Raw genomic sequence first — 19150 nt, forward strand, 5'->3', positions numbered from 1 at the left:
TAAGTTAAAAATAGACATGTAACATAAAAAAACATTGTTTGCATATCTTCAGAATATAAATGCTGATAACTGTCTGGAAAAAAAAGTTGGAATTTTACATAATAGAAATATAAATGGAGACAAATATTCCTGTCCCATGATAATATTGCAACATTAACTGTTGATAAAGCTAGGCTGTCCAATGAATCTTCCACAGAAATTTGTTTCTGCTAATCTAGGTGCCTGACACCCCATCCCCAGCCTCGAATAGCCAGTTTGTTTTTGTAAGCGGTTAAAACATTGGGGTGGAAACCAGATCTAGTCCCACTTTTGGCTCAGGCTAACCTTGGGCCAATCACTCTGTCTCAGTTCTAGGAAGCAAGAAATGGCCAACTGTTTCTGAAACCCCCACCCCAAACCAGGGGTGAAATCCAGCAGGTTCTGACAGGTTCTGGAGAACTGGTAGCGGAAATTTTGAGCAGTATGGTGAATTGGCAGCAGAATCATGAGTAGTTCAGAGCAGGGGTCTCCAACCTTGGCAACTTTAAGACTTGTGGACTTCAACTCCCAGAGTTCCTCAGCCAGCAAACTGGCTGAGGAACTCTGGGAGTTGAAGTCCACAAGTCTTAAAGTTGCCAAGGTTGGAGACCCCTGGTTCAAAGAACCGGCAAATACCACATTTGGCTGGCCCCAGAGTGGGGTGGGAATGGAGATTCTGCAATATCCTTGCCCCAGGAATGGGGAGACAAATGGGGATTTTGCAGTATCCTTCCCCTGCCACGTCCACTAAGCCACGCCCACTAAGCCTCACCTACAGAACCGGTAGTAAAAAAAATTGATTTCACCACTGCATCAAACTGCAGGGACTTGTCCAGGCAGTCGCCAGGACTACAGTAAGACTAACTGGAAGACACACCAAAATAAAGTGTTTCTGCTTGCATAGTGTTACAGGTAAGTTGTATAGACCAGTTCTTAAATAGACCACCAGTGTTTTAACTCCTGCAATACTAACCCAATGTCACTCCAAGCTCTCGGCTTCTGGGGCGCAATGGTGAAAACGACACCCGAGCTAGTCAGCAGGGGGAGCTGCGAAGTTCTGGCTGGCTCCTCTTCTCTGAGCTGAGGAGAGAGCCGTGGAAGGGAGAGAGAAAGGAAGGAAGGGGTTAAGCAAACTGAGGATGGTGGAGGAGCCTAGCTGCCTCTTTAGGGAGAGCCACCCGCTGTTCGTTTCCCCTTGCAGCCCCCTCCGCCATCGCGCTGCAACCGAGGCCCGCGCAGCGGTGCCGGCGCTCAGCGCGAAGGTGACAATGCGGCCTCTCCAGCGGAAGCGGCAGCTGCAGCCTCCGGCGTGGGCAAGGGGCATCACGGTGGGCCACGCGGAGGAAGCCAGCTTCTGATGCGTTCTCTTCACACCTCCTCCTACCTCCTCTTGGGCAGCGGCTCCGACGGTCCCCTCCCTCCCCGCCTCCTCTTCCTTTCCCGGCGGCAGCGGCAGCGGTTGCCACGGCAGGGGAAAAATGAGTAGGACGGCGGCGGCGGCGGCATTTCTCCTCTGCCTACTGGGCTGCAACGTGTGGAAGGCGGTGACCAAAACCTTGGCGGCGCCCGATGCGGCTCAAGGTCGGTGAGGACAGGAGACAAGTGGGGCAGGGGCCGCGGGCACGCTTTTGTGTGCGGCGGCAGCGAAGCGCAGCCGCCCCGTTCGGGCAGGGTCCCCGAGAACTGAGAGTATTGTGTGGGGATCCGGGAGCGGCTGCAGCGGCTGGCTGCAAGGAACAAAACCGATCCGAGCCACCTTCGGTTCTTGCCCAGAAAGGGGGCGGTGCCCGTTATTGCCACCAGCGCGGCCGAGAGAAGCTGCCGAAGCGGCGCCGGCGGAGCGCCTGGCTAAGGAGCAGCCTGGGGGCTTTTGTTACCGGAGTTGGGCTTTGTGCTTGCAAAACCTTTTTCCGCTTTGTTGCTCTGGGGCTCGTTCCCCGCCCCCTGCCCGCACAGGATCTTCATTTTCACCCTTGGCTGGCTTTCTGTGCCAAAGTGTTGGGTTCTCTCCCTCTAGCAGCAGAGCAGCCGCGATGCTACGGCGATCGGCATTGCCTTCATCCTCCCTCCCTCCTCAATTGTTTCCTCTTGAAAGATTCACCTTTCCCTGATGTGTGCAGTGCGGGAGGGCCTTCTTGATTTCAGCACGCTGATGCATTACAATTAAGAAAAAGGCAGGCATATTGCGTATGGTGTTCTAGATAGGAAAATAAGTATCTGTTAGATTTTGTGTTCAGTACTATATTTGGGGTAAGAGGTCATTTCCGGACAAAATGCTTTTCCATAACTTGTTTGTATCCCTATGTGTTGAACTACAAATCCCATGAGCCACACATAGAACCGTGACTGAATATTGTAGTATATATAACTCATCATGAGGGGACAGATTTGGACAAGGTTGCTCTGTCAGATGTTCTTGTGTGGTTCAACCTTCATGGACCTGAGTTGGCAATGGGATGTACTAAAATAGCCCCTGGAAAGTTTCTTTGCTTTCTCTGAAATCTGTTGGGAAACAGGGTTTGGAACTCCTCAACCTGCAATCTTCAGTGATGCCTTTTTGTAGGTATACAAAGAAAAATACAAAACCAGTGTGTGTCATGCTAGAAATGCCTGCTAAAACTGCTCGTTTTTGGAATTGGCTAAGATTACTGTGAGGATTCTCATATCTTCATATGTTAGTCTAAAACAAAAATCCAGTGCTTGTATGATCTTATGTAACAAAAAAAACTTTGTGAACCAAAAGCTACAGAGGATGTGGATTTTGCTAAAATGAAATAGGAAATTAGCATTTGGGTTAATTCATTTGATAAAAGCCATTTTTTTCTAAATACAAACTGCTTCACTATTAACAATAAAATTCACCTGTGTAATAATTGTTCTATGACAGTTTTGGAAATGGACAATATACTTAAATCACTTGGTGCAATTCAGTCCTTGCACTCAAATCTGGAATGAAGGCCCTGCTCATGGTTCCACTTTTGATCTGGTTGACATTATGGTGGCTCTACGAGGACTTTCTCAATGGCTGGTTCCATCACTATCTTTCTTTAGAAGATGCATCTTCATCACTCAGTCATCTATAGGATAATAATTACCAGCCTTTCAGTTTGATTTTTTTTTTCAAATTAACTTTTTAAAACATGTACAATCTGTAAAGATAGCTGGTTTTATTGATGGTTCTTTATTTATTGAATACTGCTCTGGATATAATAGGAAGAAGATAAGTGGAGAAATTAAATAATGTTTCTCAATTGCAATTCTTATCTTAATTTTTGGGTAAAGTTAACTGTCCTCCTTGGCCCTCTCTCTATATATTTTAGAAAGAAACCTCTTCCAAACTATTTGATCTATTGAGGATTATATTATTAAAGCAAACTTTTATATCTCAGTGACAACTAATTATCTGTTAGATGATGAAATATCAACAAATTAATTGAAATCAAATTTTGTTTTTTTATTTTTGTAGAAAAATGCTTTTAATTCTCATGTCCATACCTGTAGCCCATACATGATTATGGGCACCACATTTTCAGAAAATACAGCGACTCGACAAACTGTTTTGCCAGAATAAAGTGAAGGAGCTTGAATTTTCAGTCTGGAGAAAAGAAAACTAAGGGGAGATACACTATCAGTGTTCAGGTACATAAAAAGGTGCTATAGGGAAGGCATTCTGAAGCTAGATTTCATTGCCATGGAAACTAGAACCAGAAATAATGGGTATATATTGCAACTACCAAGATTTCCCTTAAATAAAACTAAAAATTTCTTGATGGTGATACCAGTAGAAACATCTACTCTACAGGTTGTGATATGTCAGTTTCTTGATGGTTTTTTTTAGGAAGTGGCTTGGCAAGCAGCTTAACTGTATCTTTTCTGCACATTGCAGAGGTTGGAATAGATGATGCCCTTTATACTTACCTTCTGTGATTCCACCAGTGCAAGATAATAAAGTTCTTCAAATAATATGGATTGACAGGGAATCACAGCAGAGTCCTGCCCCCTACTAGGTTTTAGAGGGAAAATATGCAAGCAAAGATTATTAACCTTTAATTGGCCTCATTGTGCCCTCAAAAAAAGAGGAATGACAATAGTTGCCATTACCATTTCTAAATCATTGTTCTAAATCTCTTTGGTTATATAATTATTTTGAGTATCTGAGGGACTATGCTTTTGGGACAGTACTAGATATTGTGGGATGTGAGCTGGAAGATATTATTTGCATAACACTCCCATATGATTTGTAAGTTTCCTAAAGTATTGAGTTAGCCACTGCAGAAAGAGAATGTTAAATGAGACCTAACATACTGACCTAGTAACACAATTCTTACTGTTTATAATCAATCTTTTTTTTCTTTTGTCATACCTTAAACAATATTTATTCTCTTAGTTTGAACTTCAGTTTTCAGTTCTTGAACGTTCAGTTGTCTTTAATGTAGCTATTTCCATACAAAGCAGCAATAAATGTAAATAATAAATTCTTCTAGATAAATTCCTCTAGATAAATTCCTCACACATTAGTTAAATCACTTCTATATTCATTTTTCATTGGCTATGTCTTCTTAGGCTCTTATTCTCAAAGAAATATGATTTATCTGTGTTTTAATTCAGTTTCTTGGAAAAAGGAACAGATTGCAGCTACTATAAAATAGTTTGATTTATAAATCAAGGAGAGTTTTAAAGAAGGATAGCTTTGTCCATATACCTGTGTTATACAGCTATTGTATTGAAGACTGTCTCTCTCTTTGAAAACTTGACCTCTTTTCTGCTTTCAGCTATGTCACTCTTGAATGAGCAGCAGACATTGATTTATGCTAACTAAAGCAGTCAAATTTGTCTCAATTGTTGAAAATCCAGACGTACTCCACAAATATCCCATCTAATGGATTTTTTTTTAAAATTTCCTCCACATATGTGAATGCAAACATCAAAATAATTTAATAGCCTTAATGGGTGGTTGGGGATGATAGAAACACTGAAGACACTACATTTTAGAAAGGTTGTTCTATAGGAAAAATCATTTAAGATGGTAGGGGTGAGTTGATCAAAGTCAAGCTTCTATTTGTTGTTAAAATTCATTCCTTTGTTAAAAATAAAACCTTCATATCTTACATTAGTATTATAACTTATTTAATTAAATTTCAGGAGGAGAGACAGCAAACCCTGAAATACTAGGAAGATCAGAACTTCTATCCCCAAAATGCTTTAAGCTTCATTGATATGCAGAAGTTCCTGCCTTTTTCTGTTTGCATTAGGGTTGTGATTCCTAAATTTCTCACAGTATTGTGGTTTGATTGATTATGTGCTGTCATTTTCAATTCCTAGCAACCATTTAGATAAACCATATAATGTTAGAGCTAAAACTCCCAAAATTCTCAGCCTTGTCCATATCTTTGTTGTAGTTGTATCTATTTTTTATATTTCTTATGTCCTTCCAAAACTATTAAGCAGGTCCTCCAGCTACCATAATATACCTAATTCTGAAATAGACCAATGGCTTGACATGGTATGGGGAACTTTAACACTTAATTATGTAAGAGATGCAGTAAGGGACATTTTTTTAAAAAAAATTTATTTGCATTTATATCTCGCCCTTCTCCGAAGACTCAGGGCGGCTTACACTATGTTAGCAATAGTCTTCATTCTATTTGTATATTTATATACAAAGTCAACTTATTGCCCCCAACAATCTGGGTCCTCATTTTACCTACCTTATAAAGGATGGAAGGCTGAGTCAACCTTGGGCCTGGTGGGACTAGAACCTGCGGTAATTGCAGGCAGCTGCTGTTAATAACAGACTGCATTAACAGCCTTCAGTTGTGTGATTGTAAAAATCAACTTTAAAAAAAAGGTGTGCCATGCAGTTAAAAGAGAGGAAGGTGCTTTGATTGCGTGGTCTTGGGAAACATCTTGATTTTTTTTAATTTCTCCACTGCAGTAACTCCTGAGAGAGAGATTTTTATTCTATTTTATCGATAGCTGATTGGTCCATAATGAGCTTACCAAGAAAATAAAGCAAAATGCAGAAGGACCATTTCTTCTGTAAGGCAGAGAGAGGTAGCTATTTCAGGGTTCAGATATTGTGGAATGAAGAGTGATGGGAACTATTGAAGGGTTATGTGCCAGTTAACTTATCCTTTTCTAATTCCTGCTCTTTCAAATATAATGAAGGATGTTTCCTATTATCTGCATGGAAATATAGCTCAACTGCCAATTTCTGTCCATCATCTCAGTCAGAAGCTTATTCTAGGCTAATATTGCAAGGAAATGTTATAGTGCTTTTAAATAAAAAGTGAAATGGACTTAATATATATAAAATGGCAAGAAATGGCACCCTTTAACAGACTGAAGTACAATAATGCACTTTTTTTGCCTGCGCCTTGCCTATACTAATTTAAACTAAATGGCAAATTGTTCCACATAGAAGAGCAGATTTCAAGCAAATTACTGGATAAGTGGTCCCAACTGAATGCACTCTCTAGGAGTTAGTTCAATTTCCAGAATTCTCATCAATGACTAGGTGGTTGGAGAACCCTGGAAATTGGTTCGTACATTGGGAGGACACATAGATTGGATGAAGCTATGCAGAACTATGTAAAAAAAATTCTGGTATAGAGAGCAATCATTGAGTTTTCAACTGCTGTCTAAAATTCCTTTTCAGACATAAGCATACTATTTTCATGAGAATGACTCCTGGTTTCATGATGGTGTCAATACTTTTTCTCAAAACAGGAATCTTCTCAATAGCTCATGCTGAACAGATCTTGAAATAAAAAATATTTTTCAGATGTTTAAATGATATGGCAGAGAAATATAATCTGTTAAATAGGGAGAAAGTGATTGGGCTTTTGTAAGTCTCCAGGTGTAGAACTAAGCAATTTTGGCTTTGTAAATAATAAGTACAGTATTTTTGTATTTATATGAAAGAATGTTTCTTTTGGAAAAAGCCACTTATTATATATACAGTGTTCGATTTTTTAAAAAGAAAATTATTAAAATGTGTGCTTAAATTGTAATACAATGTCATAGATTAAAAGCAAGCAAATTATTAAGATTATTTAAGCTAAATATAACTAAATGTATGTCTGTATGAGCAATAAATGCATAATAGCTGCAAAATAAAATTATACATAATTTAAAAATCTGTTTACAGTATCCAGCCCCCCATAGTCAAACACAACCCTGATGCAGCCCTCAATTAAATCAACTTTGAGACCCCTGTTATAGTGGATAGTTTCCGGAAAACTTTAAAGAAGAATTCCAGCATGATCTGTAGACTTGTTCTTTTAGGATTTTATTGAGGTTGAGGTTACCACCACCACCCGTTTCCGTGTTAGATTTACTTGGACAAGTTACATAACTTACATTGCTGAGAAGAGTTGCTGTGCTTACCTCTTATTTGTTCAGCTTAGACTAGAATGAGGCTAAAAAACTAGCTTTTCTTAAACATTTGACTCTGTTACTTAAAACAAGTGTGGATCACTGATATATATAGCATTTCCCAATATTTAATGTGTTTAAAGAAATGATTCTCTAATTCAAACATTTCTCAACCTCAGCAGCTTTAAGATATGTGGACTTTAACTCCAAGAACCCCCCAGCTGGGGAACTATGGGAGTTCAAGCCGATACATCTTAAATTTGTTGTGATTGGGAAACATTGCTATAACACATAAAATTCCTGGAAATCTTTAAAATGCCAGAAGTTCTTTATATGCAGGCTTCTTAAGCTCAGGAAGAGCAAAGGTTTTTCTAATCTTTAGTCCTTTAAAAATTAGAATTCTTTATTGGTCAAGTGTGATTGGGCAGACAAGGAATTTGTCTCTGCCACATAAGCTCTCGGTGTACATACAAGCAACAAGTGATAAATCATAATAAAACATAATTATAGTCATAAAATACATTCATCATAAACTATAAGATACAATGCTCAGTGATAGTCTTAGGTTACTAAATAAGCAATCAACTAGAGTACTAAATAATATGCTGACTGTAAACCGCTTAGAGAGGGCTGTAGAGCATTATAAAGGGGTATATAAGTCTTAAGTGCTATTGCTATTGCTATAAGCAACAAAGTTATAGTCATAAGAAGCTAAGAAATAGGTAATAGGAAAAATGAGAAGGATAATAGTAATACAGCCCTATTAGGCAGTTTAGCAAATTTTGACAGTTGTGGAAATTAGTTGTTTAGCAAAAGAATGGCATGGAGGGAAACTGTCCTTGTGTCTAGATGTTTTGGCATGCAATGCCTCTAGTGTCATCTTCAGGGAAGAAGTTTAAACAGTTTATGTCCAGGTTGAGAGGGGTCTGAAGATATTTACACAGTCCTCTTTCTGACTCATGAAATTCCTCAATGGGAGGCAGGCTGGTAGCAATTGGGGTTTTTGCTGTTCTAACTATTCGGTGAAGTCTGTGTCTGTCTTACCATATTTTTCAGAGTGTAAGGCACTCTGGACTATAAGACACGCCTACCTTTTTTGGTGAGGAATACAAGAAAAAGAAATCTGTCTCTGCCTTTGCCTCCCAGCAATTTTGCCTCATCGCAGTAAACAGCAAATAGCCTGCTTTATTTTCATGTTTGTTTTCAGCATAGCTTGATCAGCTCAAGAAAAAAAAATCTGCTCCCAGCAATTTACCTCCTTGCAGCAAGCAGCAGAGGCCCCCGCAAAACAGCTGAGAGTTGGGAGGCCGATCCAACGGACAATCAACATGTGCTAATTAGGCTGTGCTGAAGCTGAAATGGACTGTTTCTTCTTGCTGCTTGCTGCAAGGAGTAAATTGCTGGGAGGCAGAGGCCAAAGGGTGGGGGCCAGTGGGTGGGCAGGCCTACATTTGGTGTATAATAATAATAATAATAATAATAATAATAATAATAATAATAATAATAATAATAATAATAATAATAATAATAATAATAATTTAATTTGTATACCGCCCTTCTCCCGAAGGACTCAGGGCGGTGAACAGGCAAGTAAAATACAAAACAGAAATATACACCATAATTAAAACAACCCTTAAAAAACTGATTCAAATATGCCCGAAATTTAAAATAACACTACACCCCATACAAATTACAACAATTTAAAACCCACAATTAAAATTTAAAAATTTAAGAATCAGGCCAGTCCAGCCATATGAAATAAATAGGTTTTAAGTTCGCGGCGAAAGGTCCTAAGGTCAGGTAGTTGTCGAAGCCCGAGGAGAAGCTCGTTCCACAGGGTAGGAGCCCCCACAGAGAAGGCCCTCCCCCTGGGGGACGCCAGTTGACATTGTTTGGCTGACGGCACCCTGAGGAGTCCCTCTCTGTGGGAACGCACCGGACGCTGGGAGATAGAGGCCGGCAGTAGGCGGTCCCATATAAGATGCACCTAAATTTTCACCGCCTTTTAAGGGGGGGAAAGGTGCATCTTATATTCCAAAATATGCGGTATTTAGTTGCAGTGCCAAACCAGACAGTTATAGAGGTGCAAATGACTCAATAATTCCTTTGTAGAACTGAATCAGCAGCTCCTTGGGTATTCTGAGGTTTTTGAGTTGGCATAGGAAGAACATTCTATGTTGTGCTTTTTTGATGACATTTTTAATGTTAGGTGTCCATTTTAAGTCTTGAGATATTATGGAACCTAGAAACTTGAAAGTCTCTACTATTGCTACCTGTCTAGTATTGTAAGAGGTGGTCGAATAGGAGGGCTTATCATTTCTACAGTTTTGAGGGTGTTTAGTTCAAGATCGTTCTGCTGCACTACAAGGCTGGTTGTTCAACTTCCCGTCTGAATGCACATAATTTGTTGTCTCGAATGAGACCAATCATTGTTGTATCATCTGCAAACCTCAGTACTTTAACCGAGAGGTCCTTTGAGATGCAGTCGTTGGTATAGAGAAAGAAGTGGAGAGAACACACAATCTGTTTGCACAATAGGTGCTAATGTTATCTTTGTCTTTCTTCATGCATAGAACTCTCATTTGTTTCAGTGTTAGCACTTTGTGGACTTTGTGTCTGTTTTTCCTATATCTCTACTTACGATACATCCTATATTTACCTCTCCTGTAAATGGAACGTTTCATTGCCAAGTTCCTGTTTTTCCCTGCTACCCTATTTCTATTGCCGTGGTGGCTCAGTATTTAGAATGCAATACTGCAGGCTATTTCTGCTGACTGCGGCTGACTGCAATTTGGCAGTTCGAATCTCATGAGGCTCAAGCATGACTCAGCCTTCCGTCCTTCTGAGGTGGGTAAAATGAGGACCCAGATTGTTGGGGGCAATATGCTGACTCTGTAAAACTGCTTAGAGAGGGCTGTAAAAGCATTATGAAGTGGTATATAAGTCTAAGTGCTATTGCTATTTCTTTGAAAACAAGCATTTAAAATTCAGCAAAAAATGATGAGAAAAATATCTGTGCAACTAAAATATAGTGCTATTAAAATCACAACAGGTGGTAGAAAGAAGGAGTTAATACTATAGGTAATCTTTTTATCAAGCATCATCAGGACTGGTAACTCTGTCGCTATGTGCCATAGTTGTGAAGCAAAAATTATGTGACAGTGATGGACTTACATCACTTCCACTTACATTGTTAAGTGAATCACTGGTCATTAAGGGGGACATCATGTGATTTCACTTCCACATTCTCCATTTTGCTTCCTGGAAGCTATTTGTGAACAAATTACATGACTGCAGGACACTGCAATGGTCATAAATGTGAGGATAGTTGCAAAGCTAGTTTTTTCCAAAAATAGTAATTTCAAATGGTTACTAAACAAGGCAATCAATAAATGAGGACTATCTGTACATTCTAGATCAGCGATCCCCAATCTTTCTGGCTTGGTGGCCCAGCAGAAGTGAGGAGAGGGAATAGTTCCCTGTGGTGACAGACGGGTACGTGCAAGTGTGCACAGCTCTTTTATGTGAGCGGCAGATGAGCACAAGCAGCCACTGCTTACACAAGGGAGCTTAGCACATAATCACAAGTGGATGCCACTCATGCGAGGGAGCCTTCCCGCATGTGCATGCGCCTGCCAGCCACTTGCATGGCCCAGTTCCAAACAGGCCATGGCCCAGTAGTGGACCACAACCCAGAGTTTGGAGAACACGTTTTAGATTATCTACATTGGAGAATAACACAGTAATAGGGACATTATTGGGCTGAATAGCAATAACACTTATATACCGCTTCATAGTGCTTTTACAGCCCTCTCTAAGCAGTTTTACAGAGTCAGCATTTTCCCCCCAACAATCTGGGTCCTCATTTTACCAACCTCAGAAGGATGGAAGGCTAAGTCCAACTTGAGCCGGTGAGATTTGAACTGCCAAATTGCAGCTATCAGTCAGCTGAAATAGTTTGCAGTGCTGCACTCTAACCACTGCGCCACCTCAGCTCAGAATAAAAGCTATATTTAATGTAAATTGCTTTGGTAATAATGCAAAAGGTGCAATCTCTAAATAACAACCCTCCGTTTAGTGATATCCAGATGAGGTATACTGAAATCCTTATTGGAAGCTTCTGGCTTCAGTTTATGGAGGTTGCACTCAAGTGCATCTGGAGGACATCAAGTTGGAGACAACTGTTCTGAAAGGATCATAAAATTGTTGTGATGATCAAATGGTAATCAAAAGGTAGGTTGAGGATAATGTTTAGATCAGGGGTGAAATTCAAAAATTTTCCCTACCGGTTCTGTGGGCATGGCTTGTTGGGCATGGCAGGAGAAGGATATTGCAAAATCTCCATTCCCACCCCACTCCAGGGGAAGGATACTGCAAAATCCCCATTCCCTCCCCACTCCTGGGGGATGAATATTTCTACTCCACTCTGGGGCCAACCAGAAGTGGTATTTGATGGTTCTCCAAACTACTCAAAATTTCCACTACTGTTTCTCCAGAACCTGTTAGAACCTGCTGAATTTCATTCCTGGTTTAGATATGTGTTACAGTGACCGATGATGACACAAGACTTAACCTATGCATAGGTTGGAAATCGCTCACCCTACCAGAAATTCCTTTTTAAAGTCATATTCATCCTAACATAGGCACCATGTATTTTCAAGTTTCCTTTTTATCTTTTTATATCTGATAATAGCATTTAAATAGCATATTAAGTCAACAATATGTGAGCACTGAGAAGGAATCAATATGAATTTAACCTGGAACAGTATTAATCCAGCATTCAAGAAGTAATGGATTAGAATTCTTACCAATTTTGGCTAGTGGAGACCTTAAAAGGCAAACATTTTTCTTATCAGTTCTGTCCAACTCTTGAGTAGTGATGATTATATTAAAAGTGGGATATAAATAAATAAAAGATACACAATTAATAGAAGTCCCCCAGATATCCATCGGAAACATGCTCTAAGTCTAAGAGATTTAATAGGACCACTACCAACACTTCATCTCATCCGTTGAGATCTACATGAAAGCCATTGCCAGGACAACCACAGTTGTGGGATGCTATATCCATCCCACAACTAGATCTGCATTATACCTTGCAGAAGTCCAAATAATCTTTTTTTTCTAGACTGAGCTGCCACCATTACTTTCTCAACCATAAACAGCTAGGTCAAAGGAGAGTGTGCAATCACCTCTTTTGAAATAAATGGAATGGACGCCTATTTCAAAGAAGCATTGACCATTTTTCTGACCCAGCCATTTCTCCCAAAATCAGGAAGAACATGGATGAAGCCCTCAGGTGATAGAACCTATCCCACAAAGGATTGACTTAATCCTAGGCAACAACATACCTTTCTGCTGAGGTAGCTTGTAAAGGCCTTTTGGCTGCTATGTAGGCTATGAAGTTATAAACTTCATCAAACATGAATCATCAAACTTTGGCATGGAAATTGAAGTCCCCCAAAAATAGAAGCGCCAATATCAGCCATGAGATGGCATCTATTAGTTAGAGGAAACGACTACAGTACTAGGCAGTCACTTCTTAGCTTATAGTATTTGCCAGTTTTATAAAAAGACATTTGCATTCAGTTATCTCCAGAACAGTGTCACAGCTACAAAGTCTCCTGTACTGTCACAACCACCACTTTTCCCTGGTTTTACGATATGAGAGCTAGTTGGGCATCCTTAAATACCACTGCATAGTAAATTAAAACTGGAAAACATCAGGCACCACAATGATGCCATCAACCTTACCACTAAAGTAAGGTACAAATATTTAAATTAAGGTATTTTTGGCACAGGCACCATGACAACTGTTCTAGACCTTTGACAAAAGTAGGAAATAAGAGCTGTTTGTGCCAACCCACTCCTGTACATAAACAGTGTGAAAAAATAAAGCTGACTTTTAAAAAATGTTTGATTTCATTTGCTTTTGAGTTCTGACTTTAAAATTTGCACTCCTGCTGTTAAATGACAATTTAAATTAGAGCTGTAAGGCACAGGCAAGCAACTATTGAATTGTAATGTTTAAAATGAGAAAATGAGGCGGCTAAATGAGAAATAATTATATGAATAAAATATATTATGTATTTAATTTTAAATAAATAAATTTTATATTTCTCATGGGCATACCCGTTTTTGAAAAATGGGCCCAGCATGCCACTCAAAAGCCAGATATATGAAGTCATTTTAGGGGTAGTTAGCATATATTACATATGTACTTATTGCACTTAACCTTAAAATAATCTAATTACAGCTTCACAAATACATCATAAAGATTAGCTCTAAAAATGTTGTCCATTTTGCAACAGCATTCACTGAGTTCCTGAAATGATAGCTGTAATTGATTTACTCCAGTGTACAGACTTATTATTGCGCAGCGTTATTATGAGTAACAGAGAAATACTGTATTTTTCAGTCTACAAGATGCACTTTAATACCCCCAAAAGTGGGTAGAAAGGTCTGTGCGTCTTATAGAGCAAATATTCCCAAACTCTTGCCCATCTGCCAGCCTCTGCCTCCCAGCAATTTCCCTCCTTGCAGCAAGCAGCAAACAATAAATAGCCTGGTCAGCTTCAGCAAAGCCTGATTTAGCACAAGCAGCTGATTGGCGGTTGGATCAGCCTCCCAGAATACCAGCGATCAGTTGTTCCAGGCTGCGGGGATCACTGCTGCCTATTACTGCCTCCTCGTGCCCCATTTTTTGCCTCTGCGTGCTCTGTTCTCCTCGATTGCTGGGCCAGCAGTCAGATTGGGATGACTCCTGTCTGATGACGACTGAGTCTGCCAGTTGAGAAGCTCCTCCTCTTCCTTCTGCTTCCCAGCATTCAGACTCAGTTAGATCAGACAAGACATATCTTGCTGAGCTGCTGATAAATCAATTTATTGTATTGTAGGCATAGGATTTCCTTGTATTTCGCAGTCTGTCGGTGCCAGCTCAAGGAGGATTAATTCCATCAGGTACCTCCTTGCCAGCGAGAAGGGCTCACGCCCAATCCCGCTGAAGCCACTTTGGGCGGAATAGTGGAGCCTCCCAGGGAGCTGATTGAGGCCTCCGCTGATAGCAGCGCGAACGGCTCATGCTGGAAACCGCTGAAGGCTGGATTGCAGCTTTTGCTCTACCGACCGGTAGAGCTTCGCTTCGCAGCAGCACTCCTGGGCACCTCCCTCACTCCTGGATTCTGTTCGGGGCTCTCGGAGGCATCCGATCCCGTACTAATTGCCTGGCGCTGACTGCAGCTGCACAGGAAGGAGAGGCAAGCCCCTGGCTGTTTTCAAGCCTCACGGGCACCATCAAAGGCTCATCGGCTGAGGAGAGACATCGGAGCTTCAGCAAGCAAGGAAGGAGCTTCATTTGACTTGAGTGAGATCGCCCTCTTGTGAGAGTTTTAATTAGTTTCATTTAGTTTTATTTCAATTTATTGGTACAGGAGGCCTTAGAAATTAAACCAACAGACCATAGCCACCACTTCCCTCTCCACGTGGCAATTAGAGGCCTAGTCCTGGGAGGCTTCAAAATGGCTGCCACTAATTCCAACCGTCCTTCCAAGAGGGGTCTTCCTTCTAGGGAAGTTGCAGGGCCTTCTCATTCCTCTAAAAAGGCCAGGGCTTCACAGACACTTTCTTCTAAATCAGATAAGCCTTCCAAAGCTGCAGAAAAGGAAGCTCAGAAAAGGCACAGAGCTATGGAAAAGGCCATTGAAAAGGTCATCCGTACTTCTAATCTGATACAAGCCCCACCTTTACCTTCACCTCCTGCAAGACAGTCCTCAGGTGCAGAGCCCCAGTTATTCAGAGTCCTTTGACTCCTGTACCAGGCCCAGGGGGCTTCTGTGGCATTATCCCCAGATGGAGACTCTCCCTCTAGAACCGGTGGAGTGAATGAGAGGCTTTTTGGTCCCATTCAGGAATCTGATCCCAATCCAACTCAGGCTGAAATTCCTCAACCTCAGCAGCTTATTCCCCCTGCTGAAGAGAACATATAGGAATCCAGGGCAACTAGGGAGGACAAGGAGGAATCTAGGGCAACTTCGGGATCTGATCCTATAGTTTCCCCTGAATTATCTGCTATGATTCAGACAGCCATCCAAAAGGCCCTAGCGGCTGAATTGCAACGCAGGACTGAATTGTGGGTTTCAGAGAGTGCTATGGCTGGCGATTGTCAGTCACATTTATCAGTGGACCAGGGCCAATCCCATGCCTTAGCTCATTCAGAGGCTTCTCCCAGCCATGTTTCATTTGTGGAGGAAGATGTTAGAGACTTGGATTTATCTGACGATGAGGCTCTAGCTCCAGATCAGCCATCGTTCGTGGGCTTGTTTCAGCCACAACTATTCCGCTCTCTCCTCCATAAAGCTAAGGCTACCACGGGTCTTGGAACTCCTCGTCCTATTTCTTCTGATAGCTCTGGCCAGCCTAATCAGGCTTCAATCCCCTTATTTGAGGATCCCACACCAGACACTGAGGACGTTTCTGCCCCTAAGATGTTTAGGGATGTTGTCAGCCGCCGGTGGACAGCACCGGCTTCGGGGCCCAATCCTAATATATCAGACAGGCGCTGGTATAATGTAGCCCCTGAATTAACCAATATGCTTCAGGTCCCATCAGTTGATCCACCGGTGGCAGCTATATCAGTTCCTACGATAATGACAGGTCCCCCTGAGGAAAGCTTCCGGCCAGAAGATAAACGATCAGAGGCCTCATTATTTAAGGCACATCAAGCATCTGCTTGGTCTATTAAGGCATCTCTTGCATCGTTCTTTTTCAGTAGGGCCTCCCTTCTTTGGATTAAACAATTACAAGAACGGCTACCTGCTTCTGATGTAAGGTCCCATCAGGACATAAACAAGATAGTTGCAGCCTTAGAGTATTCAGCGGACGCCACCATGAATGCTTCTTGCTTCTCAGCAAAGGCCATAGGTTCTGCAGTGGCGGCACGCCAATGGCAGGCAGATGCCAAGAGTAAGTGGCGATTGGCCTCTGCCCCTTATTCAGGCGACAAGCTCTTCGGAGCTCCCTTTGAACTCCTGCTCATTGAGACCAAGGATAAATATAAGATCCTCCCCAGTCTATCCCGTAGGTCGGATGCCCGTCCTTCTACTTTCACAGCCCTTCGGCCCTTTCGGAGCTCAGATCTGGGGGCATCAGGGTTCCGGTCCCAGCGTTATTTCCAGTTCCGTCAGGGTCAGCCACAGGACAGGCAAGGGGCCCCTAGTCAACGGAGATCCCCCAAACGGTCCTTTCGAGGTGGCAAGGGGCGTCCCTACCACAGATACCACTGACAAATTCTTAGATCCTCCCATTGGGGGCCGCCTGGCCTTGTTTGCCGGCCAATGGGAGATCACAAGCACAGACGCTTGGGTTTGGGAGATGGTCTGGCTGGGTCTCTCCCTGGAATTCATCTCCACCCCATCCCCCCGACTCGATTTCTCCGATGCCCCCTATTGCGGGATCGGACAAAGCGCCTCCTGCTGGAATTGGCAATAAATCATCTGCTAGAAATTCAGGCAATCCAGCCGGTTTCTCAGGACCAGCACGGGCAAGGCTTTTACTTTCGCCTGTTCATTGTTCAGAAATCCTCAGGAGGATGGAGGGCAATTCTAGATCTAAAATCCCTGAACCATTGGGTAATTTATCGGCAGTTCAAAATGCAGTCCCTCCAGACCATCTTGGTGGGGATCCACGAAGGGGACTTCCTCACATTGATCGACTTGACGGAGGCCTACCTCCATGTCCCCTTTCACCCAGCCTACCAGAAATATCTGCGGTTTTGTCATGCGAGTCGGCACTATCAATATCGGGCTGTCCCATTCGGTCTGGCCTCGGCTCCCCGAGTGTTTACCAAATTGATGACCGCACTGGCAGGCCACCTCCGAACGCTGCAAATAAGGATCCAGTTCTATTTGGACGATCTCTTTATCCAGTCCAGTTCAGAGCGACTAGCGCAACAGGACCTGAACACCACCCTTCGGGTCTTGAGAGCCCACGGTTTTTCCATCAATACGGCCAAGAGCCAGTTGGTTCCGATGACTCGCATCCAACACCTGGGGGCGATCATAGACACCTCAATCAACTCAGTTTTCCTCTTCCAGGAGTGCCTGGACAGTTTGCGGTCACTGGTCAGGTCAGTCACATTGGGGAGACTCGTCTCCCTGAGGTCACTATCCCAATTCCTAGGGAAAATGGTGTCTTGTATAGGGATTGTTTCATGGGCACGGCTCCACTGCAGGGCTCTGCAGTGGTTTCTCCTGCCATTTCAACAGAAGTTTCTAGGAACGTCCCTTCGCAAAGTAGTCATCCCTCCCAAGATTTGACTGTCCCTACGCTGGTGGATTTCTTCAGCGATATCCAACAGCACAGGTTTCAAAGAACCACACCGACTAGTCCTGACCACCGATGCCAGTCTTTACGGCTGGGGGGCTCACCTGGAGACAGAGTTAGCTCAGGGCAGGTGGACACCTTATGACCTATCTCACAACATCAATTGGTTGGAGCTGAGGGCCATCCACCTAGCTTTGCGGGTATTTCAGGACAGAGTTCAAGGTCGGGACATTCTCATCCAAACAAACAACATGGCTGCAAAAGCCCATATCAACCGCCTTGGGGGGACCCACTCCTGTCACCTGATCAAGAGGCGAAGAGTCTGGGCCTCTGGGCGGAAAAGCATTTAAAGTCCATATAGGCTACTCACATCTTAGGTGTGGCAAATGTCAGGGCAGACAGGCTCAGTCGAGCCACGGTGGACCACAGGGAGTGTCGTCTACACCCAGACCTGTTCAGGGAACTGTCAGAGTGTTTAAACACACCACAGGTCGACCTCTTTCCCACACAGACCAATTCCCAGACAGCTAGATTCTTCAGGAGGTTCCTGTCCCCGGGAGTGGAAGGCGTGAACGCTGTATGCTACAAGTGGCCTCCCGGCTTTTTGTACGTCTTTCCTCCCCTTCCCTTGATAGCCAGGGTAGTCAGGAAGCTGATAGAAGAACACTCAGACTTCATCTTGATAGTTCCACATTGGCCTCGTTGGCCCTGGTTTGCAGATCTTCAAGCCTTATCAGTGCAACCACCATGGAGGATTCCTCCTCACAAGGTAGTACTTACCTAGGGATCCCTCATACACCCATCGGCGAGTTGGCTTCAACTGACCGCTTGGAGGTTGTCCGGCGCCTTCTGAGGGAGGCTGACGTCTCGCCACGAGTCATCACCACTCTGCAATCGGCCCGACGAGCATTGACGAACCAAATTTATGACTCCACATGGTCTAGGTTTGCTACATGGTGCACTAAGAAGGGACTGTTGCCCACAGAAGTGTCCACCACACGTATATTGGATTTTCTTCAGGACGGACTTGACACGGGACTGGCTCCGAATACACTACGCAGGCAGGTAGCCGTTCTCTCATCTATTCGGATTTGTAGGGCCAAGGGTCCTCTCTCCCAAGTCCCCCTCATCCGTCAATTCCTGCGGGCTGACACCAACTTCAGTCCTTCACCTCTCCATCGCTACCCTTCATGGGATCTTTCCAAGGTTCTTAATGCCCTTGCCAAGGCTCCTTTCGAACCGTTGCGGGAAGTTACCTAAATTTTTTATCTTATAAAATAGCATTTTTGGTGGCAATCACATCTGCCCGCTGGATTTCAGAATTGGCGGCTCTCTCCATGAGGCCCGACCTTTGTATTTTCCACACGGATAGGGTAATCCTGAGGTTGGACCCTTACCTTTGTATCCAAAGTTAACACGCCATTCAACAGGGCCC

At 42.9% G+C, this 19150-nt stretch overlaps 1 protein-coding gene across 2 annotated transcripts in view; it reads left to right on the forward strand.

Moving 5' to 3' along the window:
• Positions 1-1133: 1133 nt before the first annotated feature.
• The window catches only part of FAM171A1 (family with sequence similarity 171 member A1), a 116625-nt gene continuing 98608 nt past the window's right edge, over positions 1134-19150 (forward strand). For both annotated transcript variants that reach the window (XM_058179913.1, XM_058179914.1), the window contains exon 1: positions 1134-1599. In XM_058179913.1, coding sequence (XP_058035896.1) covers positions 1497-1599 — 103 coding nt within the window. In that variant the 5' untranslated portion in view covers positions 1134-1496. The remainder of the gene's footprint in view (positions 1600-19150) is intronic.

Source organism: Ahaetulla prasina, chromosome 4, assembly GCF_028640845.1.
Source record: "Ahaetulla prasina isolate Xishuangbanna chromosome 4, ASM2864084v1, whole genome shotgun sequence".
Classification (NCBI taxonomy): Eukaryota; Metazoa; Chordata; class Lepidosauria; order Squamata; family Colubridae; genus Ahaetulla; species Ahaetulla prasina.